Genomic DNA, 27,822 nt, shown 5'->3' with positions numbered 1-27,822 from the left:
TTTATTTTCTTTGTATGTTTGTTTGTTTAACTATGTTTGTAAAAAAAAAAAAAAACTTTAAAATTAAAATAATTTCCCTTCTCATTAGTCATCCAATTGTGATTATTAAACAGAGAGGGAGTTTGTGTTAACAGTTAATAAGTATTTAATTCCTTCATTAACTTTTACATTCATATTACGTTCATTCGTTCCTCCAGTAAACTATCAGTGCGCTTCAAGGCGCCATCTAGAGGCGATTGAAGGCAAATACTGGAGCTGTGAATAAAACGGGGCTTTAAGAAAGCCGGACGCGCCTCTGGTCTGTGACGTCACAACGAGACGTGGAATATAGAATGTGTAAGTGTTCAGAAATGAGCTGCTTGTTGTCTTGGAAACAGTTTGTTATTCTACAGTTACTGGTTGCATTAACCGTGAGTTTGGACGAAACGAAAATTTACACATGAATTTCGACATTATTCATATTTCACAATCAGGAACGAGTCAATCTGAGTTGTACAGGGTTTTATCATCAGAGGGAATTCGTGCTGCAGAAGTCAAGACTGGTGTTTTGCTGTACTTGAGTAGAAAAGGTCAGTGAGCTGGCCAACCTGGCTGTCCAAATGGTTACTTGGTAAAAACAAATGCTTGTTTTATGTGTAAATATCTTCTTACTATAGTACATAACTTGACTACATGAACAATGGACAATATTACAATTTGAATATAAATAGTAATTTGATATTTAGCACCGAAAAATGGCCTATAACAGGTGCTAATTTCAGTAAGTGCAGTGGATGGTAGATTATCCTATTATTTAGTTAACAGGAAAATACCACCATTTTAGACAAATTAATTTTAGACTCTGTGTTTTTTGCACTAAATGTATTTTGCTGGAGTACTCTTGTTTTCTTATTCTTGTCATTTTTCTTTTACAGAACGCTGTCCATTGCAATGCAACCACAGGTCTGCAGAACTAGCTGCATGTAAGTTATGAATTTTTGCCCTGCACTAATTTCTTAGTACATTTTGAACTGAGCAGATTGTAATGTCTGTTTGAACTACACTACAGGTCTCCATGCTGCAGGCGGTTACATAGTGCATCACACAGGTATCTTTATTTTACTCTGGAATGTTATGCTACAAAACATATTTGCGCACGTCAGTACATCAATGTTACATAATCTTGCTTGCAGGCGACACCATTCTGGCTGAGTGGGTGGAGGAGAACGTGCAGATGAGTGACACCATATCTCATGTTCTCCAATGTGCTTTCACAACTCTGAAAGTGGAAAAACTGCGAAGTAAAGTACCTGACGATGATCTACCTATCAAAATAGGTGCTTATTTAGTTCTACATGCATAATTTAGTGTCTTTATATTTGATAGAATCTTTACATGTTGTTCTTGTTTGTGGTAGCATTATCAGCTGGGGAGTTCACCAAAATTACAATAGGAGATAAATTTTGTGCTGTCATTGGCCCGGCTGTGGAAGAGATACGATCGATTCAGGCGCGGATGCAGAATGGCGACACCATTCTGTGCCCTGAAGCATGGCGACAGTGCGACAGACAAAACCTTACTGTCAAAAATATTGAAAATAAAGAAGCTGTCAAGGTTGGTGTTAAACCTCATCTAGCAGACTTTTCTGAATTCCCTTTCCCTTCAGTTCCCTTTCCCTTCAGTTCAAAAAAAGGTTAAGTTAATGTTAATGATATAAATGTTGATACATCAGGTGCGATGCAGCACGGAACAGCAAAGTATCTCAGTGGATGACCTGCACCATTACAACACTGACATTCATATGACGAGTAAGGCACTTTTTTCACACAGCTTTTAATACGTACATTTCTATTGTTACATAAATCAATTTACATGTTTTATTTCTTTAGAAAACCCAATAACATACCTAATAACACATGAGGAGAGAGAAGCCTTCATCCGTCACTTTATGATTCAAACAGCCCATAACAAGGTGAGTACTATTTGAGACAATAATGTATCAGAATTAGTATGTTAGATGGTCCTACAGTACATATTCTTGGTCAGAGTGGACCTTGGTGTTTGCTTCGTGTTCCGACTGCACTAACGCCAGAAGTGTACATGGAGAATGGGACAGAGTTATTTATTTTTCTTCCATTAGATACAAGCAAATCAGCAACGGGAAGCCCCCAATCCTGGCCTGCCAGAGATATGGCCTACCACCATCATGTTTGTGTATCTGCAATTCGTGCTGACTCAGACGGATCTGAGATTCGGTCGTCAAGAAGTCAGCGAAACTATTGCAGAGCAGATGTTCAGGTGCCGTGGGAAAATCTGCAATGTCTTCTTTTTTGAAGAGGTATGTTTTCCAGGTCTTGGTTACTTTAGTATTATTATTATTATTATTATTATTATTATTATTAAATCTTGAGTCGGTAACAGACATTTAGCTGGGTAAACAGTTGATAGTGTTAGAGTTTAAAGTATAAATTAACATACAATCACAACCACAATTAGAGTTTTATTTTCATGACGAGATTCTTACCTACTAATAATAAGGTCAAGTTTGATCAGCCTTCAGAGAAAACTCACACCTGCCATTTTTACCACTGTAAAGCTGAATGGGAACATCACATGCAGTCATTTCTCTGGATCTGTCGTGTGATTTCAGGGCTGTATGTTTGTGTGTGCCGTTGGCTTACCTGGGGATAAGAGACAGGATAAGACTGCTCAAGCAGTGCAGGCTGCCTTCCGGATACATGAGACATGCCACCAACAAATCGACAGTGTTTTGTAAGTCACAGCATGGAGTGTTCCAAACAAACTCCTCATTATCATTTTACACACTTGGAGCATTTCGACTAGTCCTGTTTGTGTCCTATAGGAGTATCTCTATAGGCGTAACTACAGGAAGAGTCAAGTACAAGTTTGAGCAGAGACCTTTGAGAGAATGTTGCAGAGGTAAGGAGTGTTTTCCTACACAGCGTTACTTCAGTGTTCTCTAAACATTGATATTTTATTAACTGCTTCTATTTTAATACTGCTTCTCTCTGTGACAGTGTATGGAGATAAAGTGCGTGGGGCTGCAGAGCTGTCGAGGAGTAACCCAGGGGTTGTGTCATGTGATGAGCCAACCCAACACTACTCCTTGCTGCCTCTTTCAACCTTTAGGCCTCTAAAGTGGTCTGTGTAAGTGTATTATTGTGGCGATGTCAATCAGATGTAAATGCGTTCAGTTCTATTTATTTATTTATTTATTTATTTTTGTGCTGTTTGTATTTTTTTATATATATGATTGAAATCATCTGAACACAATGAGTGACAACCGATACAAAAGTGGATTATTTGACAATAATCTGAGGAACTGGAACTGTATTACAGGTTTGTTCTTGAACCTGGATTGTCATCTAGTGAGATGGACAGCAGGCGATTGGGTGAGTGTTTAACTTTCATCAATGAAGCACATTCCTTTTATCTAAACAAGTCTTACCTCAGCAACGCACTTGTTATATCTTGTCTAGCTTTCGCTAACAAGCAGACAATGCTGGATGAAGAGTGGGAGGTGGTGAAATGTGCCTCTGTTATTGGACACTTCAACGATAACAACTTCAACTTTGAGCTGCTGAAGATCACGCTGCCTTGTATGAATGAACCGGAGCTCATAATCCACCTGAGATCACTGTTTAGAGCGGGCGTCTTCAAGTGTGCCTCAGAGCCCAGGAACGTCTCATCAACCAAGACCTGTTACTGCGAGAACAGCTGCGAAGGTAAGCGATTATGAGTGGCTGTGTTTTTTTTTCTTTCTTTCTCAACTTTAATGGCTTGTTATCCTTTTCTGTCTTTTTCTTGGATTGGCCAAAATTATTGAAGATTTGTCAGGAGGGATATAGCCAGATAGCTTTAGGTTGCAAGTCTCCATTGCTGAAACGCGTGGTTTTGTTTAGGAAACAAATACACCTGATCACGCTCAAGTTTAAGGTTGATCATTTCGATTACGTGTTTTTTTAGTTTAGACTTCTGAAAGTAAAATGTTTCGTGTGGTAAAGAAGGGGATTTGATGCATTCTTGTCCTGATAAAGAAACACAATCTCAAGGTTATAATGCTGACAGAAAGATACAGGAAGCTAACAGTCGAAAAATAGTGAAGAAAAAGTTGATGAAGGGGAAACAGTGACTAATCGTGTTGAGGCAAGTGCAGGAAGGAGAAGAAAGGAACCAAGAAGGATGTGTTGAATGAAATGGAAGGAAAAAGATGTGGGAAAACAAGATGATGTTGGTATAGATGTAGATGATGCAGGCGTGCTCTTTTCCCCTTTTCAGGGGGGATGAGGCAGTTTTTAAAATGCCAGCAACTAAGAGGAAATTTAATAGATGGGAAATGGAAGAAAAAAAATCTGTGACTACGTTTACATGGACAGCAATAATCTATTTATTGACCTTACTCTGAGTAAGATAATAATGTGATTAAGGTGTTTACATGAATCGCTTTTAGAATACTCCTGTCATGTTCCCGTTTTACACGTTTTAGAGCATAATTAGATTAACAGCCCGCGTCATTACGTCACAGCGCCACGCCGTCCGACGTCCCTCCAGAATTTCACGTATCAACATACAGTTCATCTTCGTTATTTTACCGTGTACAATTTTGGATGTTTTTATTAATTTTTTTTAATGAACGCTTTAAGTGCGGTTAATTATTTGTCATGCTGTACGTGCTAATAGACGACTCCTTGAAGCCGTGGGCTGAGTCTGAAACCGCATACTTTACGTTCAAAGAGCCTAGAGTGTGGTTAAAGTCTCAAAGTCTACAGATTGTGTACTGTTTCTTGAGGGAGCCTCTGATCAACAGAGCGTGTTTGGATTTATCTTGTGAAACATGGATTGGACAAAAATGAATAAATGCGCACGTAATCACAATACAGGATCTCGTTGACATGGCTGGGTGGACATTGGATAATAGTCTAATATTAACCCAGAGACTAGGCATTCAGTCTATAGGGACAGTTGGACACTTATTGGAAATATGCTGAACTTTTTTAATTGAAGATGAAATGAGTCTTTTACACAACTGCTTAAAAGCACACTTCAGCCTAGATTCCGAGGATACTTTTCCAGGTCTAAATATCTCTCCAGATTTGCCGGCTGTAGAAGTTAATTGTCCATTAGCAGTTTCAAGTGATTTAATTGACTGGACTTCAACCTCAATCGGAGGCTAATCATTGTATTAAATATGTGTAAAGGAGTTAAAGAAAGAAAGTCTGATACATTTTAACACTCCTTGGAGGATTCATGTATGTGGAACTTCAAATTTTACACCAATGCAGCGTGCTCATGAAATACAAGTTTGTTGGAGGTCTGCAGTGTAGCATTTTGCCTGGTGTTATGGCCGTTAATGATTTTTATCTGTTTTAGATCATTCTGTACAAGATAAATGTGTTTTGTTTTGTGATCAAAGTCTTGTGAAAGACTGAGGCTTTTAATGAAATGTTTACCATGCTTGTTTTCATTTTTGACTTTAAATATTGCAATAGAAACAAATGAAGGGCCGTTTGATAAACTTTCTATTGGGTCAGGCAAAAATTTAAGTAGGAAACAGAAAATCAGTGTTGGAAATGATTGTAATTGAGTCAATGTGATCAAAAGACTTTTGTTCCACAATGGGGAATCTTTTTTTGTTTTTAATTTGAAAGCATATTGACGTTTGAAGAGAGATTGTGAAAGGTTGAAGACAATATTCTGTATTTTGCCGATGCAACAGGATGAAAAGTATGTTTTTTTTGTGCTATTAAACTGATGTTTTACTGGTAATAATAAAGGTATTTTAAAACTCTAGTTCTCTCAACATACTTCATTGACTCATTCTTATGAAAACATGGTTTATAAAAATGAATGTTTGATCAAAGATCAAACAAAAGATCATTTTTGACAGCACTGGATAACATTTATGTTTCCAAAGCATGGCACAATTTTGATCAAATAAAGAATTGTCGTTAATCCTGATCAGCAGCACGAAATCCTTGTGATTGTACTGTAATCACTTAATAACCCTAAATGTAACTCTTGTGTAATACTGAACAGTGCTGACACTTAAACTGTTTCTCTCTCAGAGTACATTTGGTTCTCAATGGATCCTGTGTGGACGTGTCGGCAGATGAGTTTCTGCAACAAGGATGTAATGGAGATAGTATATATGGATGTAAAAAAGTGTGAGTGGCGATTCCGTTTGATCCACAAGTACTGGGCCCAGTTCCTGGAGGAAAAGGCCTACCGCTGCAGCAAGTGCGGCACCAGGAGTTTCCTGTTCGGAGAGGAAGTAGCCACAGATGACAATAACGAGCAACTCCAGGAGATCTACAAGGCAATACAGCATTATGAGGTCTTTCGTAGCCAAGGTCAGAGATTGAAATCTTGACTTCCATTCCAGGGCCTAACCCATACGAACATTTATCAAAGGCTTAAACCTTCAGATTGTTTACAGTGTTGGCCAATATCACATTCTATGGTCAGAATTGAAACAGACGTCAGTAGTTTAACAAGAAAGATTCTCCATCAGTTTCTCAAACTCATAACTTCCATTATATAAACATAATAATGATTTCATTATTTCAGAATGAACAAGTGATTTAATGAAGTTTTTCAAAATAGCATCTCATTTATTAATGTGGTTTCCTGTAGAATATTTAAAGATTTTCATCAATACTGACCATTTTGTTGAACCGTATCAGCCACATCAGCCAATTTTATCAGCAAGCCAATTTTCCTATTGTGAACAAGTTAATTCTTATTCAGTACCGTTAGTAGCTGCGTTAGTAGTAGTGGCTTAGTGCCGTTCTAAACATGCAAATATACTGTAGACACACACATTCAAGAACTCCGTGGAGGTCTGCTTATGTTTACAAATACTCTGAGAAAAGAGTGTAGAAATTGTAAAATAAGTGTTTTTCTATGTAGGCATTCGCTCTCGAAATCAGGCGTGCCCAACTGAAGGAAATGGGTGAGGATACAGTGATTGCATTCATATAGACAAAACATTTATTATACAGATGTGATCGTGATTCAGAGCTTATGTACAGATGCTGATAAATCTGATCGATGCATTGCTGTAATGTAACCTCACCATATACAGGGAGTAACACTGCTTATGTGTATGTATGCAGTAATGATACAGAGAACTTCCTGGCCAAGGTGAAGTCAGTATTGACGGAAGCGCGTGATAGGACGACTGCAGGCAGCTGCGAGTGTGCTCAGCTAATGGAGACAGTACTCATCCCTAGAATGAGACACTGGAGGCTTGCAGGAGACGTGCCCAGGACATTTCACTACCTGCTGGAGAGTGCAGCTGCCTGTGTATATCTTCAGAATGATGATGGGGTATGTGTGTAGTCTAACTGCTTATTTACCTGTATAACTGATCCAGTTGTGCTCATTACACACGACTGTGAGAAAGTGCGTCTTGTTGCAGGCGTTGGAGTATTTGACTGAGACCAGGTCCATTCTGGAAAATTTAAAAGAAGGGAAGCCTGCATTTCCGTCAGCCTATCCTGAAAACGCGCAAATCGGTGAACTTCAGCCAGCATTTATGCATCGGCTCACAGGAGAGGTATGTAAAGACTCGGGTATCCAAGACTCAAAGGCTAATCCAAAGTGCAAATATAACTTGGCAAAGACAAACAGGTCTTCATTATGTCTTAATTTCTCCCAGATTCGGTTTAAAGCAGGGAAAATTCTGGAGGCAGAGGAGAGTTTTAAGAACGCCTTGAAGATCCTGAACTGCAAACTGCCTCGCAGTTCTGTTGCACAATCCTTTAAGCTCATAGACGAGAAGCTGAAGAAACTCCATTACCGGTCCAAACAGTTCCAGATCCCAGAGTATGAGTCTATTCATGTTATCATTGCACAAGAAAGGAAGACTTGTACTTGGATTTGTATTCAGACCATTCGAGGAGTGTTTGACTTTTGTGGAAGCTTTATAAGATGATTGTGTGTGTAGGAAAAGAAAGCTAGACCGTCTGCAGGAATGCATCAATTGTCTGTCTTTCCTGTGGAAAATCGATTGCATGCGTGGCCGGCTCAGGAGTGCATCGCTGGCCATCACCATGGAAATCAATCTTGCCATCCAGAGCACCGATCCGTTCAAGGTCAGTGTCAAAGTTAAATCGTAAAAATAGCGCACTTATATAGCCCTTTTATCCAAAGCGCTTTACACTGTGTCTCATTCACCCATTCACACACACACATACACCAATGGTAGCAGAGCTGCCATGCAAGGCGCTAACTTGCCATCGGGAGCAACTTGGGGTTCAGTGTCTTGCCCAAGGATACTTCGGCATGTGGAGTCATGTGGGCCAGGAATCGAACCACCAACCCTACGATTAGTGGACAACCCTCTCAACCACCTGATCCACAGCCGCCCCAAGTTCAACAGAATTAAGACATGCGGACATGAGTCTGATTTTAATTATGATTCCTCAGATTTATCACAGAAAAGGAAATCAGAGAAAGGTGAATTAGAGTAGAGAAAGAGTCTTATTAAAAGTGGGACCAATCATATTTAATGGAGGACATGTTTTTTGTAATATTTGCTTTTAGTTAACTTCAGTCCCTTATTATACCTTTTAATGTATGAACCTAGATTTTTAAACACAGATCCCAGACAGCCATGATCTTTTCAAGATTTGTGCTTTCCTTCAGGTTTGTTAAAGTCCTGTGGACATTCATGACTAGATTGTGATGCCCATGACACGGACAAGAATAACAAGTCGTGTGATTGTGTATCTGCAGATCCTCTACTCCGCCAACGACTATCTCAAGTACAGTCAGTTTATAGGCGAGAAGAGCGAGTGCAAGCGTCTCGAAGCCTTCCTGTGCAGGACTTGTGCCGGCCTGTCAGACCACCCTGAGGGACGGAGGCTGATCAGCCACCTGACTCGAACCCTTGTCGTCGTTAAAATGTGCACAGGGGACCTGGAGCAGTCCATCGAGTGCAGTAAGTAGGCGTGTCCTTCTTAAAGGCTGAGTTTCCTAATGTGCATATGAAAGAACAAGACTAAGTTTGTGGTGGTATGCGTTCGACAGCTATTCGAGCTCAGCAGCTGGGTGAAGTCCAGAACAGACCCGGTTTGGACATGAGGACCACAGCTGCATTACATCTGCCTCTGCTCCTCACTGACAGGTGGGTATGGGTTGGTGTTGCTTCAGTTATTGCTTGAAACAATTATACCTGATGATGCAGAACATGTGACTGTGTGTGTATGTCTCAATGTGTACAGATACAGCGAGAGTGTGCAGCAGATCCAGACTCTGAGCAGAGAAATGTCAAGCAGTATAGATAAGGGCTGGTTTAATGCTGCCTGCATGAACTTCTTGCTGTATGCTGGTATGCGCTCTGTCAGTCATGGGAAGATCCATGATTATTACTTCTGTTACACGTGAACCGCGATGGGCAAAAATACATAATGGAGCAAAATAAAATCTATATATTACATTTTGTAATAGAAAAATTAGATCAGTATTTTTCCATTCTACAATCTTCAAGTACGAATTTTAGATATACTGTTTTGTAATTTAAATACATATTTCAGACCCATGTATCAAAAGTACTGCCCATCCCTGTCCATGGTCAAATCTACTTTTAGCTGTTAGTTATGTTTATGGATAAACATTAAACCGACCTGAAAATAATGATCTGAAACATGGTCCAACATGAACAGTTTTGTCCTTGTTCGGTTCAGGATTTGTATTCAGACCATTCGAGGAGTGTTTGGCTTTTCTGGAAGAATCTCGGTCAGATGCTAACCTAGAAGCTGATAAGAGTCTGATGCTGCATCTTTACTCTGCAGTGGCTTTGTGGTGAGAAGTTGCTCTCGGTCACATAGACTAACTTTACTATATGTGACTCTCAGTCATGTAAGAGCATTCAGGATTGGCATAAGACCAAAATACTGTTTCTGTAAGTGTGTGTGTATGTGTGTGTGTGTGTGTGTTCAGGTATGCACGGCTGGAAAACTGGGAGATGTTTGCAGTCTTCTTTGATAATGCGTATAAAGTGTACACTCGGATTCCAACCTCCATTGAGTCCATCAGTGGTGGGGTCATTCTCCTGGAGTGCAGCATCCTACTCTTCAGGAAAGAACTGACTGATTGCAACCGTCAAAGAAGGATTACCCTTAAAAAAATCACAAAAGGTTTTTTTTAAAAGCTTTAATTCAGATTTTTTTAAATGAGCAGAACTGAAGCAAAAACAGATAATACACTTTTAATGTGAACCTGTATGGAGAGTTTTTTCCAAACTTGGTCCATATGTGATAAAGAACTACTGTGTATAAGTGTAATCTTTCACGTTATAGCTACCACACTACATAAACATAAACATTTCCCCAACTGCTATATTCATGATGTAACATGCTGTATTTTCTCACACAGCTCTTTACAGACTTCACACAACGTTTTGGAAAAAGTCACATCTTTGGCCCCCGTGTGTTGCACCTGAATGCTTACCTGCACCAGCTGACTGGAAGGGAAACACTAGCGCAGGACCTCTTCAAGGAAGCACTGGTGCTGTGTGAGGAACAGGGCAACCTTTTAGAACAGAACTGGATCAGGCAGAGCCAGGTACACAAGCTCAAGCATGAATATCCTCACGCTGTCCACCAACTTCCTTTTACCATTACCCAAGAAAAATGCCTGAAAACTGACTGTCATAGAGTCTTAGTGAATTTATATTCTTTAGTGAATTTGGTCTCCTCTCTCGTAGGTTGACTGCTCTGGTGCATGCAGCCACACTCCAGCAGAGTGGTCTACAGCTGTTCTGAGCATGCCCAGATGGGACAAAGCAGCAAAACTCCAGCCTGAGGAGCTGCTTAACTATCGCTTAACTATCGCTTAACTATCGCTAACTAATTTCCACTTGAGACAAGCAGAGGTTACACGGCGTTCCCATATTTTGTAAAAACTTGCAGGTAGTCAAATGTGACATGAAAATACAAATTGGACATAAAACAGTGAAACCAAACCCAAATCTGTGTCTGTCATTATGAAATATATGGCGTGATCTGCAACACGTTTAATCATGAAACACTAAAAGACAACCGGAATAACGTGCAAACAAAAAAGAAGGATGCATGTATGTGTGACAATACATAACGGGTGAAAACAAAAAATAGCTGGACAGAAAAAGTGTCGCGTCATCAACCCGTCAGCGCTCACAGTAACAATCAGTAGGTTTTCTGACACTTTTTTTTTAATCATAAAAATGTAATTGTTGGTAAATTGCTGAGGTATAAGAAGAATAAAACACATTGGGGCATGATGTGACTTCTTCTGTGTGTAAAATGTCCACATTATCAACACTCACTATATTTGTTATGTCGTCCTCCAAGACCAGAAATCAGCAGTAACAAGTTTGCCGGTGATAATAATAATAATTATTACTGGTACTTACATTTAATAATGTTAATAAAAGTCTTTATATCTCTGAGAGATTCCCTTCGATGCCTCTCCTGTTAGAGCTGCTCTCTCTGGTTCTGAGCTGCTTCTCACAGTTTTCTCATAAACCTCTTCAAGCAGACTGAGTCTCTGTGAGCTCTGAAAGTCTCTGTTTAAAACTCTCCAGCTCTCTGTTCTTCTCCTCCATCTGTCTGTTGAACTCTTCCTGCATCTTCATTTTTGAGGCCAAAATGTTTCTCTGGAGTTCAGGCAGGATGATCTTCATGAGGTTTCTCTCTGCCTCCATCCTGACCTCTCCTTCATAGACTTCCCTGATCTCCTCCATCTCCTGTTGGTGCCTCTCCTCCATCTCTCTCCTCTCCCTCTCTCTCTTTCTTTCAGTTTCTTCACCTTTCCTTCCATATCTGTCCTTCGCTCTACCTCTCGTTTCAGCTCCTTCTCAAGTTCTCTCTTTTTCTCCTCATGCTTCTCTTCTTTCATCTTTCTCTCCAGTTCAGATATTTGGTCATTAAGTTGTCTGATGTCTCCTTCATGCTCCTGGATCACTCCCTCTATCTTTCTCAGAGAGTCCTGCACCTCCTTTTTTATTTTTTCCTTCAGTTCCATCTCCTCTCTGATCCTTTTCTCTTCTCTTTCCTTCAGGATCTTTGTCTCCATTGCTCTAATCTGAGATTCTGTCTCCAGGTAGATCTCACTGCTGTAGAATTTCTCTCTGCTTCCTTCCACCATCTTCTCGATCTTCTCCAGCAGCTCTGAGACCTGAGAACCATCTCCACTCTCCTCAATGTTGAGACAGTGAAACCTGTTCCCACATTTCTCTACAAATCTCAGGACCTCCTGGTTTCCTGCCTGGATAAACTCCTCAATGTTCTTCTTCTGAAGCTCATCAGTAACACTGAATATGATCATGGTGTTTCTCCAACATCCCTCTCCAAACATCTCCTCCATTTTCTCCAGCGTCCCTCTCTCCTCTCCTGTAGGCTGCTTTACAGGTATGACCAGGAGGAAGGCGTGGGGTCCTGGAGCAGACAGACGGACACAGTGTCCCACGTCCTGTCTCAGCTTCTCCAGAGAGAGTCCAGGAGAGAACCAGTCAGGAGTGTCCACCACAGTCACCTTCCTCCCAGCCACCTCCCCCTGTGTGCTCTCACTCTGCTGGGTGGATGTAGATGTATCTGTAGATGTATCAGCCTGGTTCCTCTCCTCTCTGCCCAGGATGGTGTTTCCTGCTGCAGTCTTCCCAGACCCTGTCCTCCCCAGCAGCACCAGCCTCAGTTCTGCTACAGGAACCGACACTGGAGAATGTGGACTAGACGATTCTCCACCCACTGAAAATGAACAAGAATGAATCATTTAATACAGAATCACTCCTGCATTATGGCGACGATGCTGTTCTCTGGAGTACGGTGGTGGATCTATTAATGATGAAATCTGGATATATCAAATCAAATGATACATTTAAGTGTCTAAATCCTCCTGCTGCCTCTCTTCATAGTCGTCTCTTTTACCCAAAACTAGTGTTGAGTTACACACTAAACACACAACAAGAATCATTAATCACTTACATGTTGGACGATCATTTTTGACAGCACTGGATAACATTTATGTTTCCAAAGCATGGCACAATTTTGGTCAAATAAAGAATTGTCGTTAATCCTGATCAGCAGCACGAAATCCTTGTGATTGTACTGTAATCACTTAATAACCCTAAATGTAACTCTTGTGTAATACTGAACAGTGCTGACACTTAAACTGTTTCTCTCTCAGAGTACATTTGGTTCTCAATGGATCCTGTGTGGATGTGTCGGCAGATGAGTTTCTGCAACAAGGATGTAATGGAGATAGTATATATGGATGTAAAAAAGTGTGAGTGGCGATTCTGTTTGATCCACGAGTACTGGGCCCAGTTCCTGGAGGAAAAGGCCTACCGCTGCAGCAAGTGCGGCGCCAGGAGTTTCCTGTTCGGAGAGGAAGTAGCCACAGATGACAATAACGAGCAACTCCAGGAGATCTACAAGGCAATACAGCATTATGAGGTCTTTCGTAGCCAAGGTCAGAGATTGAAATCTTGACTTCCATTCCAGGGCCTAACCCATACGAACATTTATCAAAGGCTTAAACCTTCAGATTGTTTACAGTGTTGGCCAATATCACTTTCTATGGTCAGAAATGAAACAGACATCAGTAGTTTAACAAGAAAGATTCTCCGTCAGTTTCTCAAACTCATAACTTCCATTATATAAACATAATAATGATTTCATTATTTCAGAATGAACAAGTGATTTAATGAAGTTTTTCAAAATAGAATCTCATTTATTAATATGGTTTCCTGTAGAATATTTAAAGGTTTTCACCAATACTGACCATTTTGTTGAACTGTATCAGCCACATCAGCCAATTTTATCAGCAAGCCAATTTTCCTATTGTGAACAAGTTAATTCTTATTCAGTACCGTTAGTAGCTGCGTTAGTAGTAGTGGCTTAGTGCCGTTCTAAACATGCAAATATATTGTAGACACACACATTCAAGAACTCTGTGGACTTCTGCTTATGTTTACAAATACTGTGAGAAAAGAGTGTAGAAATTGTAAAATAAGTGTTTTTCTATGTAGACATTCACTCTCGAAATCAGGCGTGCCCAACTGAAGGAAATGGGTGAGGATACAGTGATTGCATTCATATAGACAAAACATTTATTATAGAGATGTGATCGTGATTCAGAGCTTATGTACAGATGCTGATAAATCTGATCGATGCATTGCTGTAATGTAACCTCACCATATACAGGGAGTAACACTGCTTCTGTGTATCTATGCAGTAATGATACAGAGAACTTCCTGGCCAAGGTGAAGTCAGTATTGACGGAAGCGCGTGATAGGACGACTGCAGGCAGCTGCGAGTGTGCTCAGCTAATGGAGACAGTACTCATCCCTAGAATGAGACACTGGAGGCTTGCAGGAGACGTGCCCAGGACATTTCACTACCTGCTGGAGAGTGCAGCTGCCTGTGTATATCTTCAGAATGATGATGGGGTATGTGTGTAGTCTAACTGCTTATTTACCTGTATAACTGATCCAGTTGTGCTCATTACACACGACTGTGAGAAAGTGCGTCTTGTTGCAGGCGTTGGAGTATTTGACTGAGACCAGGTCCATTCTGGAAAATTTAAAAGAAGGGAAGCCTGCATTTCCGTCAGCCTATCCTGAAAACGCACAAATCGGTGAACTTCAGCCAGCATTTATGCATCGGCTCACAGGAGAGGTATGTAAAGACTCGGGTATCCAAGACTCAAAGGCTAATCCAAAGTGCAAATATAACTTGGCAAAGACAAACAGGTCTTCATTATGTCTTAATTTCTCCCAGATTCGGTTTAAAGCAGGGAAAATTCTGGAGGCAGAGGAGAGTTTTAAGAACGCCTTGAAGATCCTGAACTGCAAACTGCCTCGCAGTTCTGTTGCACAATCCTTTAAGCTCATATACGAGAAGCTGAAGAAACTCCATTACCGGTCCAAACAGTTCCAGATCCCAGAGTATGAGTCTATTCATGTTATCATTGCACAAGAAAGGAAGACTTGTACTTGGATTTGTATTCAGACCATTCGAGGAGTGTTTGACTTTTGTGGAAGCTTTATAAGATGATTGTGTGTGTAGGAAAAGAAAGCTAGACCGTCTGCAGGAATGCATCAATTGTCTGTCTTTCCTGTGGAAAATCGATTGCATGCGTGGCCGGCTCAGGAGTGCATCGCTGGCCATCACCATGGAAATCAATCTTGCCATCCAGAGCACCGATCCGTTCAAGGTCAGTGTCAAAGTTAAATCGTAAAAATAGCGCACTTATATAGCGCTTTTATCCAAAGCGCTTTACACTGTGTCTCATTCACCCATTCACACACACACATACACCAATGGTAGCAGAGCTGCCATGCAAGGCGCTAACTTGCCATCGGGAGCAACTTGGGGTTCAGTGTCTTGCCCAAGGATACTTCGGCATGTGGAGTCATGTGGGCCAGGAATCGAACCACCAACCCTACGATTAGTGGACAACCCTCTCAACCACCTGAGCCACAGCCGCCCCAAGTTCAACAGAATTAAGACATGCGGACATGAGTCTGATTTTAATTATGATTCCTCAGATTTATCACAGAAAAGGAAATCAGAGAAAGGTGAATTAGAGTAGAGAAAGAGTCTTATTAAAAGTGGGACCAATCATATTTAATGGAGGACATGTTTTTTGTAATATTTGCTTTTAGTTAACTTCAGTCCCTTATTATACCTTTTAATGTATGAACCTAGATTTTTAAACACAGATCCCAGACAGCCATGATCTTTTCAAGATTTGTGCTTTCCTTCAGGTTTGTTAAAGTCCTGTGGACATTCATGACTAGATTGTGATGCCCATGACACGGACAAGAATAACAAGTCGTGTGATTGTGTATCTGCAGATCCTCTACTCCGCCATCAACTATCTCAAGTACAGTCAGTTTATAGGCGAGAAGAGCGAGTGCAAGCATCTCGAAGCCTTCCTGTGCAGGACTTGTGCCGGCCTGTCAGACCACCCTGAGGGACGGAGGCTGATCAGCCACTTGACTCGAACCCTTGCCGTCGTTAAAATGTGCACAGGGGACCTGGAGCAGTCCATCGAGTGCAGTAAGTAGGCGTGTCCTTCTTAAAGGCTGAGTTTCCTAATGTGCATATGAAAGAACAAGACTTGTGGTGGTATGCGTTCGACAGCTATTCGAGCTCAGCAGCTGGGTGAAGTCCAGAACAGACCCGGTTTGGACATGAGGACCACAGCTGCATTACATCTGCCTCTGCTCCTCACTGACAGGTGGGTATGGGTTGGTGTTGCTTCAGTTATTGCTTGAAACAATTATACCTGATGATGCAGAACATGTGACTGTGTGTGTATGTCTCAATGTGTACAGATACAGCGAGAGTGTGCAGCAGATCCAGACTCTGAGCAGAGAAATGTCAAGCAGTATAGATAAGGGCTGGTTTAATGCTGCCTGCATGAACTTCTTGCTGTATGCTGGTATGCGCTCTGTCAGTCATGGGAAGATCCATGATTATTACTTCTGTTACACATGAACCGCAATGGGCAAAAATACGTAATGGAGCAAAATAAAATCTATATATTACATTTTGTAATAGAAAAATTAGATCAGTATTTTTCCATTCTACAATCTTCAAGTACGAATTTTAGAAATACTGTTTTGTAATTTAAATACATATTTCAGACCCATGTATCATAAGTACTGCCCATCCCTGTCCATGGTCAAATCTACTTTTAGCTGTTAGTTATGTTTATGGATAAACATTAAACCGACCTGAAAATAATGATCTGAAACATGGTCCAACATGAAGTTTTGTCCTTGTTCGGTTCAGGATTTGTATTCAGACCATTCGAGGAGTGTTTGGCTTTCGTGGAAGAATCTCGGTCAGATGCTAACCTAGAAGCTGATAAGAGTCTGATGCTGCATCTTTACTCTGTAGTGGCTCTGTGGTGAGAAGTTGCTCTCGGTCACATAGACTAACTTTACTATATGTGACTCTCAGTCATGTAAGAGCATTCAGGATTGGCATAAGACCAAAATACTGTTTCTGTAAGTGTGTGTGTGTGTGTGTGTGTTCAGGTATGCACGGCTGGAAAACTGGGAGATGTTTGCAGTCTTCTTTGATAATGCGTATAAAGTGTACACTCGGATTCCAACCTCCATTGAGTCCGTCAGTGGTGGGGTCATTCTCCTGGAGTGCAGCATCCTACTCTTCAGGAAAGAACTGACTGATTGCAACCGTCAAAGAAGGATTACCCTTAAAAAATCACAAAAGGTTTTTTTTAAAAGCTTTAATTCAGATTTTTTTAAATGAGCAGAACTGAAGCAAAAACAGATAATACACTTTTAATGTGAACCTGTATGGAGAGTTTTTTCCAAACTTGGTCCATATGTGATAAAGAACTACTGTGTATAAGTGTAATTTTTCACGTTATAGCTACCACACTACATAAACATAAACATTTCCCCAACTGCTATATTCATGATGTAACATGCTGTATTTTCTCACACAGCTCTTTTCAGACTTCACACAACGTTTTGGAAAAAGTCACATCTTCGCCCCGCATGTGTTGCACCTGAATGCTTACCTGCACCAGCTGACTGGAAGGGAAACACTAGCGCAGGACCTCTTCAAGGAAGCACTGGTGCTGTGTGAGGAACAGGGCAACCTTCTAGAACAGAACTGGATCAGGCAGAGCCAGGTACACAAGCTCAAGCATGAATATCCTCACGCTGTCCACCAACTTCCTTTTACCATTACCCAAGAAAAATGCCTGAAAACTGACTGTCATAGAGTCTTAGTGAATTTATATTCTTTAGTGAATTTGGTCTCCTCTCTCGTAGGTTGACTGCTCTGGTGCATGCAGCCATACTCCAGCAGAGTGGTCTACAGCTGTTCTGAGCATGCCCAGATGGGACAAAGCAGCAAAACTCCAGCCTGAGGAGCTGCTTAAATATCGCTTAACTATGGCTAACTAATTTCCACTTGAGACAAGCAGAGGTTACACGGCGTTCCCATATTTTGTAAAAACTTGCAGGTAGTCAAATGTGGCATGAAAATACAAATTGGACATAAAACAGTGAAACCGAACCCAAATCTGTGTCTGTCATTATGAAATATATGGTGTGATCTGCAACACGTTTAATCATGAAACACTAAAAGACAACCAGAATAACGTGCAAACAAAAGAGAAGGATGTATGTATGTGTGACAATACATAACGGGTAAAAACAAAAAATAGCTGGACAGAAAAAGTGTCGCGTCATCAACCCGTCAGCGCTCACAGTAACAATCAGTAGGTTTTCTGACACTTTTTTTTTATCATAAAAATGTAATTGTTGGTAAATTGCTGAGGTATAAGAAGAATAAAACACGTTGGGGCATGATGTGACTTCTTCTGTGTGTAAAATGTCCACATTATCAACACTCGCTATATTTGTTATGTCATCCTCCAAGACCAGAAATCAGCAGTAACACGTTTGCCGGTGATAATAATAATAATTATTACTGGTACTTACATTTAATAATAATAATAAAAAGTCTTTATATCTCCGAGACATTCCCTTCGATGCCTCTTCTGTTAGAGCTGCTCTCTCTGGTTCTGAGCTGCTTCTCACAGTTTTCTCATAAACCTCTTCAAGCAGACTGAGTCTCTGTGAGCTCTGAAAGTCTCTGTTTAAAACTCTCCAGCTCTCTGTTCTTCTCCTCCATCTGTCTGTTGAACTCTTCCTGCATCTTCATTTTTGAGGCCAAAATGTTTCTCTGGAGTTCAGGCAGGATGATCTTCATGAGGTTTCTCTCTGTCTCCATCCTGACCTCTCCTTCATACACCTCCCTGATCTCCTCCATCTCCTGTTGGTGCCTCTCCTCCATCTCTCTCCTCTCCCTCTCTCTCTTTTCTTTCAGTTTCTTCACCTTTTCTTCAATCTCTGTCCTTCGCTCTACCTCTCGTTTCAGCTCCTTCTCAAGTTCTCTCTTTTTCTCCTCATCCTTCTCTTCTTTCATCTTTCTCTCCAGTTCAGATGTTCGGTCATTAAGTTGTCTGATGTCTCCTTCATGCTCCTGGATCACTCCCTCTATCTTTCTTAGAGAGTCCTGCACCTCCTTTTTTATTTTTTCCTTCATTTCCATCTCTCTGATACTTTTCTCTTCTATTTCCTTCAGGATCTTTGTCTCCATTGCTCTAATCTGAGATTCTGTCTCCAGGTAGATCTCACTGCTGTAGAATTTCTCTCTGCTTCCTTCCACCATCTTCTCGATCTTCTCCAGCAGCTCTAAGACCTGAGAACCATCTCCACTTTCCTCAATGTTGAGACAGTGAAACCTGTTCCCACATTTCTCTACAAATCTCAGGACCTCCTGGTTTCCTGCCTGGATAACGTCCTCAATGTTCTTCTTCTGAAGCTCATCAGTAACACTGAATATGATCATGGTGTTTCTCCAACATCTCTCTCCAAACATCTCCTCCATTTTCTCCAGCATCCCTCTCTCCTCTCCTGTAGGCTGCTTTACAGGTATGACCAGGAGGAAGGCGTGGGGTCCGGGAGCACACAGACGGACACAGTGTCCCACGTCCTGTCTGAGCTTCTCCAGAGAGAGTCCAGGAGAGAACCAGTCAGGAGTGTCCACCACAGTCACCTTCCTCCCAGCCACCTCCCCCTGTGTGCTCTCACTCTGCTGGGTGGATGTAGATGTATCTGTAGATGTATCAGCCTGGTTCCTCTCCTCTCTGCCCAGGATGGTGTTTCCTGCTGCAGTCTTCCCAGACCCTGTCCTCCCCAGCAGCACCAGCCTCAGTTCTGCTACAGGAACCGACACTGGAGAATGTGGACTAGACGATTCTCCACCCACTGAAAATGAACAAGAATGAATCACTTAATACAGAATCACTCCTGCATTATGGCGACGATGCTGTTCTCTGGAGTACGGTGGTGGATCTCTTAATGATGAAATCTGGATATATCAAATCAAATGATACATTTAAGTGTCTAAATCCTCCTGCTGCCTCTCTTCATAGTCGTCTCTTTTACCCAAAACTAGTGTTGAGTTACACACTAAACACACAACAAGAATCATTAATCACTTACATGTTGGACGTCTTCTATCCATACTGTTTCTTCTCCTGATTGGTGCTGCAGAGTCCTGAGTCGCTCCACTCACTAGGAAACATCAGAACCAGTCAGAATGAGAGAGACAGTCTTCAGAAGGTATAGTTAGACGGATGATATCATTAAAGTTCTGTTTTCTACACTATAACTAACCACTTTCACTGTTTAAATGACACTTCCTTACAATATCTGAAGAGTTGCAGCATTAAGTATCATTACAGTATATTTCATGTACTTACATACGAGTTATTAAGAGTAGATTTACATGCGCACCTGCGCACTAGTTATGTGCAGCGCTGTCTATAATGTTTAAATAATATCTTTAATAGAGAATGTGACACGTTGTGAATTTCAGACTACACGCTTACTGGAGATCTCGTTATTGAACACTTCACTGTGCAACAAATGAACAGGTGTGTTTACTTTTGTACCTCCTTCAATACTCACCAATCAGTCGAGCAGATTTCTCCATTTCCACTCTCTCATCTTCTGTCCATTCTCTGTCTCCCTGTGGAAGTGAATAAAACAGTGTGAAGGTTTTCTACATGACTCCATACCTATGTAAATAAAGTGTTAAATACACATGAAGTGTTTCTCTGTTCAGATCACTATGTGTGTGTGTGTGTGTGTGTGTGTGTGTGTGTGTGAGAGTCACTGAGAGTTGATATGTTCTGCCATGATGACGTCACACAGTATCACAATAAAGTAATAATAAAGACACTGAGAGCACTGCGTGTATTTTTCTCCCCAAATCTGACAGTTTGTTTTGTTTATATTTTCTTTTGGGGTGCCATTAATTTTGTCACATAGATTTTAAGAAAAAAGGTTTTTCTGTGAATGAATGATGTTCCTGTTGTAGGGAGTCTGCACAGATCCTCAAGTTAAACTGAATACGTCTTAAACCTTTTCTGTGCCACTTTAAATGGAATTTAAGACAAAGTTTGCAGATGAACTTCAACGGGGTGAAGGTCATCATTTATTCTTACATTTATTTACTTTATTATTTATTTTGTTCAAATTTCCACAAAGTCTTTACACATAGCAATAATAATAATAATAATAATAATAATAATAATAATAGCAAATTACTAACAAACAGTTCAACAGCTGAGTTTCTAGAACAATCAAATGTCATATTTTTTACCCGTAATAGTCAAGTTTTTACCATCACTGGGGCTGTTACCATGGTAACTCATTTACCTGTCACCGGGCACTGGCCTAATTGTAACATAATTTAATAATCTTTTTAATGCTGTTACCATCAGTAAGAGATTCGTGAAATAATAATATTTTATAACAGTTTACTCACCTGACGAACCTCGAACTCTTCATTAAGAGGAGGATGTGAGGGAAAAAATGCAAAGTAAGATTGTTGAGATGATTAAAAATGCAGTTATTTTCTGTAATGTTCTCTGTATTTGATCCTATAGTATTAGCTCTAAACGTTCTGTAGCTGTTCTCAAGAAGTCTGTTTTTATCCTGTACTGGCTTGTTTCTCTCCTCTTTCTGCTGACTTGAAAAAAAAAACCTCTTCAGGCTCTTTCAGTATTAATGCTGCAAGAAACAAATTCACCAGATCACTTACTTCTATTCTGTTATAATCTCTTTCATGCACCATGATCCAGTGTAAACTCTCTAACTCACATCTCTCTCTGTAGTTATATACACTACAGTAACGTTAGCCCGTCTCAATCACTTTCAGAAGGAGTTACTGCTATGAAATCACATTCAAACAAAAACCTTCTGTGTTTGTGCAGTGTTTCTCCTCTAGAAGTCTGTCTTTCTCCTGAAGCTGTTTGTCTCTTTCCATTAGCTGTGTCTCTCTCTCAGTTAGAAGCCTCTCTTTCTCTTCAAGATGTTGTTTTTTTTCTGCTAACTCAGTTTTCTGTTGTTCCAGTACGATCATCTTGTCCTGTAGTTGTCTCTCCTTGTCCTGCAGCTCCTGTCCCGGTGTCTCCAGTTTATTTGTACTGGTTTCCAGTTCTTTATCTGTGTTCTTCAGCTGTGTTTCTTTCTCACTCAGCAGTTTCTTCATATTCTCCAGTTCTGTGTTTTTCTCCTCCATGTGTCGCTGACTGTCTTCTAATTCCTTATTTGTTTTGTCCAGTTCAGTTTTTATCTGTTTGAGCAGTGTCTCCTTCTCTTCCAGTGTCTTGTCCTTCATCTGCAGTGTTTGTGTATTTTCTGTCAGAAGTCTGTGTTTCTCCTGAAGCTGTTTGTCTCTTTCTACTAGTTCATTTTTACTGGTTTCCAGTTCCTTCCCCATGTTCTCCAGTTGTCTCTCTTTGTCCTTTATCTGTGTCTGATTCTCTTCTAATCTCTTACTTGTCTTTCTCAATTCCTCATTTATCTCTCTGAGCAGCGTGTCCTTCTCTTCCAGTGTCTTGTCCTTCATCTGCAGTGTCTGTGTATTTTCTGTCAGAAGTCTGTGTTTCTCCTGAAGCTGTTTGTCTCTTTCCATTAGCTGTGTCTCTCTCTCACTTAGAAGCCTCTCTTTCTCTTCAAGATGTTGTTTTGTTTCTGCTAACTCAGATTTCTCTTGTTCCAGTACGATCATCTTGTGCTGTAGTTGTCTCTCCTTGTCCTGCAGCTCCTGTCCCGGTGTCTCCAGTTTATTTGTACTGGTTTCCAGTTCTTTATCTGTGTTCTTCAGCTGTGTTTCTTTCTCACTCAGCAGTTTCTTCATATTCTCCAGTTCTGTGTTTTTCTCCTCCATGTGTCGCTGACTGTCTTCTAATTCCTTATTTGTTTTGTCCAGTTCAGTTTTTATCTGTTTGAGCAGTGTCTCCTTCTCTTCCAGTGTCTTGTCCTTCATCTGCAGTGTTTGTGTATTTTCTGTCAGAAGTCTGTGTTTCTCCTGAAGCTGTTTGTCTCTTTCTACTAGTTCATTTTTACTGGTTTCCAGTTCCTTCCCCATGTTCTCCAGTTGTCTCTCTTTGTCCTTTATCTGTGTCTGATTCTCTTCTAATCTCTTACTTGTCTTTCTCAATTCCTCATTTATCTCTCTGAGCAGCGTGTCCTTCTCTTCCAGTGTCTTGTCCTTCATCTGCAGTGTCTGTGTATTTTCTGTCAGAAGTCTGTGTTTCTCCTGAAGCTGTTTGTCTCTTTCCATTAGCTGTGTCTCTCTCTCAGTTAGAAGCCTCTCTTTCTCTTCAAGATGTTGTTTTGTTTCTGCTAACTCAGATTTCTCTTGTTCCAGTACGATCATCTTGTGCTGTAGTTGTCTCTCCTTGTCCTGCAGCTCCTGTCCCGGTGTCTCCAGTTTATTTGTACTGGTTTCCAGTTCTTTATCTGTGTTCTTCAGCTGTGTTTCTTTCTCACTCAGCAGTTTCTTCATATTCTCCAGTTCTGTGTTTTTCTACTCCATGTGTCGCTGACTGTCTTCTAATTCCTTATTTGTTTTGTCCAGTTCAGTTTTTATCTGTTTGAGCAGTGTCTCCTTCTCTTCCAGTGTCTTGTCCTTCATCTGCAGTGTTTGTGTATTTTCTGTCAGAAGTCTGTGTTTCTCCTGAAGCTGTTTGTCTCTTTCTACTAGTTCATTTTTACTGGTTTCCAGTTCCTTCCCCATGTTCTCCAGTTGTCTCTCTTTGTCCTTTATCTGTGTCTGATTCTCTTCTAATCTCTCACTTGTCTTTCTCAATTCCTCATTTATCTCTCTGAGCAGCGTGTCCTTCTCTTCCAGTGTCTTGTCCTTCATCTGCAGTGTCTGTGTATTTTCTGTCAGAAGTCTGTGTTTCTCCTGAAGCTGTTTGTCTCTTTCCATTAGCTGTGTCTCTCTCTCAGTTAGAAGCCTCTCTTTCTCTTCAAGATGTTGTTTTGTTTCTGCTAACTCAGATTTCTTTTGTTCCAGTACTATCATCTTGTGCTGTAGTTGTCTCTCCTTGTCCTGCAGCTCCTGTCCCAGTGTCTCCAGTTTATTTGTACTGGTTTCCAGTTCTTTATCTGTGTTCTTCAGCTGTGTTTCTTTCTCACTCAGCAGTTTCTTCATATTCTCCAGTTCTGTGTTTTTCTCCTCCATGTGTCGCTGACTGTCTTCTAATTCCTTATTTGTTTTGTCCAGTTCAGTTTTTATCTGTTTGAGCAGTGTCTCCTTCTCTTCCAGTGTCTTGTCCTTCATCTGCAGTGTTTGTGTATTTTCTGTCAGAAGTCTGTGTTTCTCCTGAAGCTGTTTGTCTCTTTCTACTAGTTCATTTTTACTGGTTTCCAGTTCCTTCCCCATGTTCTCCAGTTGTCTCTCTTTGTCCTTTATCTGTGTCTGATTCTCTTCTAATCTCTCACTTGTCTTTCTCAATTCCTCATTTATCTCTCTGAGCAGCGTGTCCTTCTCTTCCAGTGTCTTGTCCTTCATCTGCAGTGTCTGTGTATTTTCTGTCAGAAGTCTGTGTTTCTCCTGAAGCTGTTTGTCTCTTTCCATTAGCTGTGTCTCTCTCTCAGTTAGAAGCCTCTCTTTCTCTTCAAGATGTTGTTTTGTTTCTGCTAACTCAGATTTCTTTTGTTCCAGTACTATCATCTTGTGCTGTAGTTGTCTCTCCTTGTCCTGCAGCTCCTGTCCCAGTGTCTCCAGTTTATTTGTACTGGTTTCCAGTTCTTTATCTGTGTTCTTCAGCTGTGTTTCTTTCTCACTCAGCAGTTTCTTCATATCCTCCAGTTCTGAGATTTTCTCCTTAATCTGTTCAGTGGCATTTTGAAGTTTTTTATTTGTGTCCATTAACGCTTCACCTCTCTCAGAAAGAGTCTTCTCATTAGTCTCTAAACGTTCTTTTAGAACCGTCAGCTGTTCATTTTTCTCCTTTAATTCTTTTTCCTTCTCCACAAGTCTTCTCTCCTTTTCCTCCACTTGTGTTCGTGCCTCCTTTATCTGTGTGTCTTTCAGTTTCAGTTGTTGCTCTCTCTCCTGTAGAGCTCTGTCTCTCTCCTGTAGAGCTCTGTCTCTCTCCTGTAGTGCTCTGTCTCTCTCCTGTAGAGCTCTGTCTCTCTCCTGCAGTGCTTCAGTCGACTTCTTTAGTTTTGCATTTCTATCTTTGAGTAGTGCGTCTTTCTTCTCTATGATTTTCTCTCTGTTTCTCAGTTCTGTGTCTTTATCCTCTATTTCTCTTTTACACTCCTCTAGCTGTTGCTCTTTATGTTCCAGTGATTTAGACAGTTTCAGCTCAGTGTTTTTTAGCTCTTCTTCAGTTTTTTCCAGTTTTCTGATGTTTGTTTTAAATTCACGATAAAGAATTTTTTCATCTATTTTATATTCTGAAATAAATAAAAGTGATAGTTATTAGTGAATAATGTGTGGAGAAAGAATGCTATTTTCAGAAAAAAATATAATAAAAAAAATCCATATAATATAATATAATTAAAGAATGAGTTTTCTTCCTGTCTCTTTACTACTATAGAGCAGATTTGTCTGAATTTATTAACAAAAATAATGAATTTGTTGGAGTCTGAATGATTTCTTGATTTTCCTGCTGTGTGATTTCCACACCTGAAATATTCTGATTATTTATTGTAATAACAATAACCTTGAAATTCATGTTTTCTACACACAATTACACACAAAAACAATGGCATGCAGTGTGAATTCTTTACACCTCGATAAACTTTCTGTACGGTGTGTAAATAATATCTTTAATAGAGAATGTGACACGTTGTGAATTTCAGACTACATGCTTACTGGAGATCTCGTTATTGAACACTTCACTGTGCAACAAATGAACAGGTGTGTTTACTTTTGTACCTCCTTCAATACTCACCAGTCAGTAGAGCAAATTTCTCCATTTCCACTCTCTCATCTTCTGTCCATTTTCTGTCTCTCTGTGGAAGTGAATAAAACAGTGTGAAGGTTTTCTACATGACTCCATACTGTATGTAAATAAAGTGTTAAATACACATGAAGTGTTTCTCTGTTCAGATCACTGTGTGAGGTGTGTGTGTGTGTGTGTGTGTGTGTGTGTGTGTGTGTGTGTGTGAGTGTGTGTGAGTCACTGAGAGTTGATATTTTCTGCCGTGATGACGTCACACAGTATCACAATAAAGTAATAATAAAGACACTGAGAGCACTGCGTGTATTTTTCTCCCCAAATCTGACAGTTTGTTTTGTTTATATTTTCTTTTGGGGTGCCATTAATTTTGCCACATAGATTTTAAGAAAAAAGGTTTTTCTGTGAATGAATGATGTTCCTGTTGTAGGGAGTCTGCACAGATCCTCGAGTTAAACTGAATACGTCTTAAACCTTTTCTGTGCCACTTTAAATGGAATTTAAGACAAAGTTTGCAGATGAACTTCAACGGGGTGAAGGTCATCATTTATTCTTACAGTTATTTACTTTATTATTTATTTTGTTCAAATTTCCACAAAGTCTTTACACATAGCAATAACAATAATAATAATAATAATAATAATAATAATAATGACACCAATAATAATAGCAAACTACTAACAAACAGTTCAACAGCTGAGTTTCTAGAACAATCAAATGTCATATTTTTTACCCGTAATAGTCAAGTTTTTACCATCACTGGGGCTGTTACCATGGTAACTCATTTACCTGTCACCAGGCACTGGCCTAATTGTAACATAATTTAATAATCTTTTTAATGCTGTTACCATCAGTAAGAGATTCGTGAAATAATAATATTTTATAACAGTTTACTCACCTGACAAACCCCGAAGTCTTCATTTAGAGGAGGATGTGAGGGAAAAAATGCAAAGTAAGATTGTTGAGATCATTAAAAATGCAGTTATTTTCTGTAATGTTCTCTGTATTTGATCCTATAGTATTAGCTCTAAACGTTCTGTAGCTGTTCTCAAGAGGTCTGTTTTTATCCTGTACTGGCTTGTTTCTCTCCTCTTTCTGCTGACTTGAAAAAAAAACCTCTTCAGGCTCTTTCAGTATTAATGCTGCAAGAAACAAATTCACCAGATCACTTACTTCTATTCTGTTATAATCTCCTTCATGCACCATGATCCAGTGTGAACTCTCTAACTCACATCTCTCTCTGTAGTTATATACACTACAGTAATGTTAGCCCGTCTCAATCACTTTCAGTTACTGCTATGAAATCACATTCAAACAAAAACCTTCAGCTTTTTAGCTCTCAGTATCAGTGTGTAGGTCAGATTTCTGTGTCTGTATAACACTAATGACAAACTAGACTCCAGCGTGATGGACGTTCTGCAGCGATCACAGTCTGTGGTGTTCACTACACTATGCTCATGATGCTCATATATCTATGTGCTATTGCACTCTGAACACACAGCACAGTCTAATCTATTTCATCTGCACAATAAATATATTATTCATGCAGCATCAACACATCACCAACACAGAAAAGTGTTTATACTCACCTGATCCTGCCCACTGTGAAAGTAAATAATACAGTGTGAAGATTTTATGCATGAAGTCAAATGTGAATTGTTCCATGTGAAAATGTGAAAGTAACTGTTACTCTGGTTAAAACACAGCTGATGTGTGTCTTAATAAAAAAGAGGAAAACTAGACAACAATCAGTCATCACACACAGTAAATCTGTAGAATGTAGCATTGTGCTAATATACCGCTAGTTCCCCTTAAGGAACAGAAATATCTTGTGATTTATTGGAAAATACTATTTTCTGATAAACGCATGTATTTACCAATATACAGTATGTCAGTATATGTGCATTTCCCCCTGTGGATTTTAAATCTATAGTTCAATATTTTGTAATATATCTGTGTGTTATTGTAGTCCATAAAGGAATATACAGAATATCAGATTCCCACTTCCTT

General features: G+C 40.1%; 3 protein-coding genes across 4 annotated transcripts; 1 reads left to right on the top strand and 2 right to left on the bottom strand.

The window, feature by feature from the left end:
• The first annotated feature begins 305 nt into the window (after positions 1 to 305).
• On the top strand, positions 306 to 17,935 carry LOC128603196 (adenylate cyclase type 10-like). 2 transcript variants are annotated; one of them, XM_053617462.1, is made up of 26 exons: positions 306 to 569; positions 915 to 962; positions 1,049 to 1,087; positions 1,173 to 1,316; positions 1,397 to 1,593; positions 1,712 to 1,787; positions 1,869 to 1,951; positions 2,120 to 2,317; positions 2,630 to 2,751; positions 2,843 to 2,919; positions 3,018 to 3,147; positions 3,340 to 3,392; positions 3,480 to 3,725; positions 6,066 to 6,350; positions 6,910 to 6,952; positions 7,116 to 7,329; positions 7,421 to 7,558; positions 7,661 to 7,827; positions 7,949 to 8,096; positions 8,740 to 8,944; positions 9,034 to 9,130; positions 9,228 to 9,334; positions 9,690 to 9,807; positions 9,946 to 10,142; positions 10,381 to 10,569; positions 10,712 to 11,266. In XM_053617462.1, exons 1-25 carry the CDS (start codon positions 440 to 442, stop codon positions 10,521 to 10,523), a joined length of 3,405 nt encoding a protein of 1,134 aa, XP_053473437.1. In that variant the 5' UTR covers positions 306 to 439; the 3' UTR covers positions 10,524 to 10,569; positions 10,712 to 11,266. The 2 variants fall into 2 exon arrangements, with proteins under 2 accessions (XP_053473437.1, XP_053473436.1); XM_053617461.1 differs by lacking the exons at positions 6,066 to 6,350; positions 6,910 to 6,952; positions 7,116 to 7,329; ... (8 more) ...; positions 10,381 to 10,569; positions 10,712 to 11,266 and adding exons at positions 13,171 to 13,455; positions 14,015 to 14,057; positions 14,221 to 14,434; ... (8 more) ...; positions 17,470 to 17,658; positions 17,801 to 17,935 and having other exon boundaries at positions 319 to 569.
• On the bottom strand, positions 11,529 to 12,780 carry LOC128603224 (GTPase IMAP family member 7-like). The gene has a single exon (XM_053617524.1). It carries the CDS (start codon positions 12,754 to 12,756, stop codon positions 11,665 to 11,667), a length of 1,092 nt encoding a protein of 363 aa, XP_053473499.1. The 5' UTR covers positions 12,757 to 12,780; the 3' UTR covers positions 11,529 to 11,664.
• A 426-nt stretch (positions 17,936 to 18,361) lies between the features above and the next one.
• LOC128603251 (trichohyalin-like) lies at positions 18,362 to 27,479 on the bottom strand. The gene is given in 8 exon segments (XM_053617562.1): positions 18,362 to 19,807; positions 20,045 to 20,116; positions 20,513 to 20,573; positions 21,375 to 21,391; positions 21,806 to 25,306; positions 25,807 to 25,867; positions 26,711 to 26,727; positions 27,402 to 27,479. Coding segments are annotated over 8 exon segments (4,995 nt in total). The 5' UTR covers positions 27,454 to 27,479; the 3' UTR covers positions 18,362 to 18,593.
• Between the last annotated feature and the right edge of the window lie 343 nt (positions 27,480 to 27,822).

This window comes from Ictalurus furcatus, chromosome 28, assembly GCF_023375685.1.
Source record: "Ictalurus furcatus strain D&B chromosome 28, Billie_1.0, whole genome shotgun sequence".
Taxonomy (NCBI): Eukaryota; Metazoa; Chordata; class Actinopteri; order Siluriformes; family Ictaluridae; genus Ictalurus; species Ictalurus furcatus.
This window is presented reverse-complemented; position numbering and strand designations above follow the sequence as displayed.

What these genes read in the sequence shown, in the direction of transcription:
- LOC128603196 (XM_053617461.1), top strand. Translation starts at nt 440, where the DNA reads ATGAATTTCGACATTATTCATATTTCACAATCAGGAACGAGTCAATCT. An exon ending in AGAGCACCGATCCGTTCAAG is followed by an intron (nt 15,202 to 15,844) that starts GTCAGTGTCAAA and finishes GTGTATCTGCAG; the next exon opens with ATCCTCTACTCCGCCATCAA. An exon ending in CCCTTAAAAAATCACAAAAG is followed by an intron (nt 17,232 to 17,469) that starts GTTTTTTTTAAA and finishes TTTCTCACACAG; the next exon opens with CTCTTTTCAGACTTCACACA.
- LOC128603224 (XM_053617524.1), bottom strand. Translation starts at nt 12,756, where the DNA reads ATGATTCATTCTTGTTCATTTTCAGTGGGTGGAGAATCGTCTAGTCCA.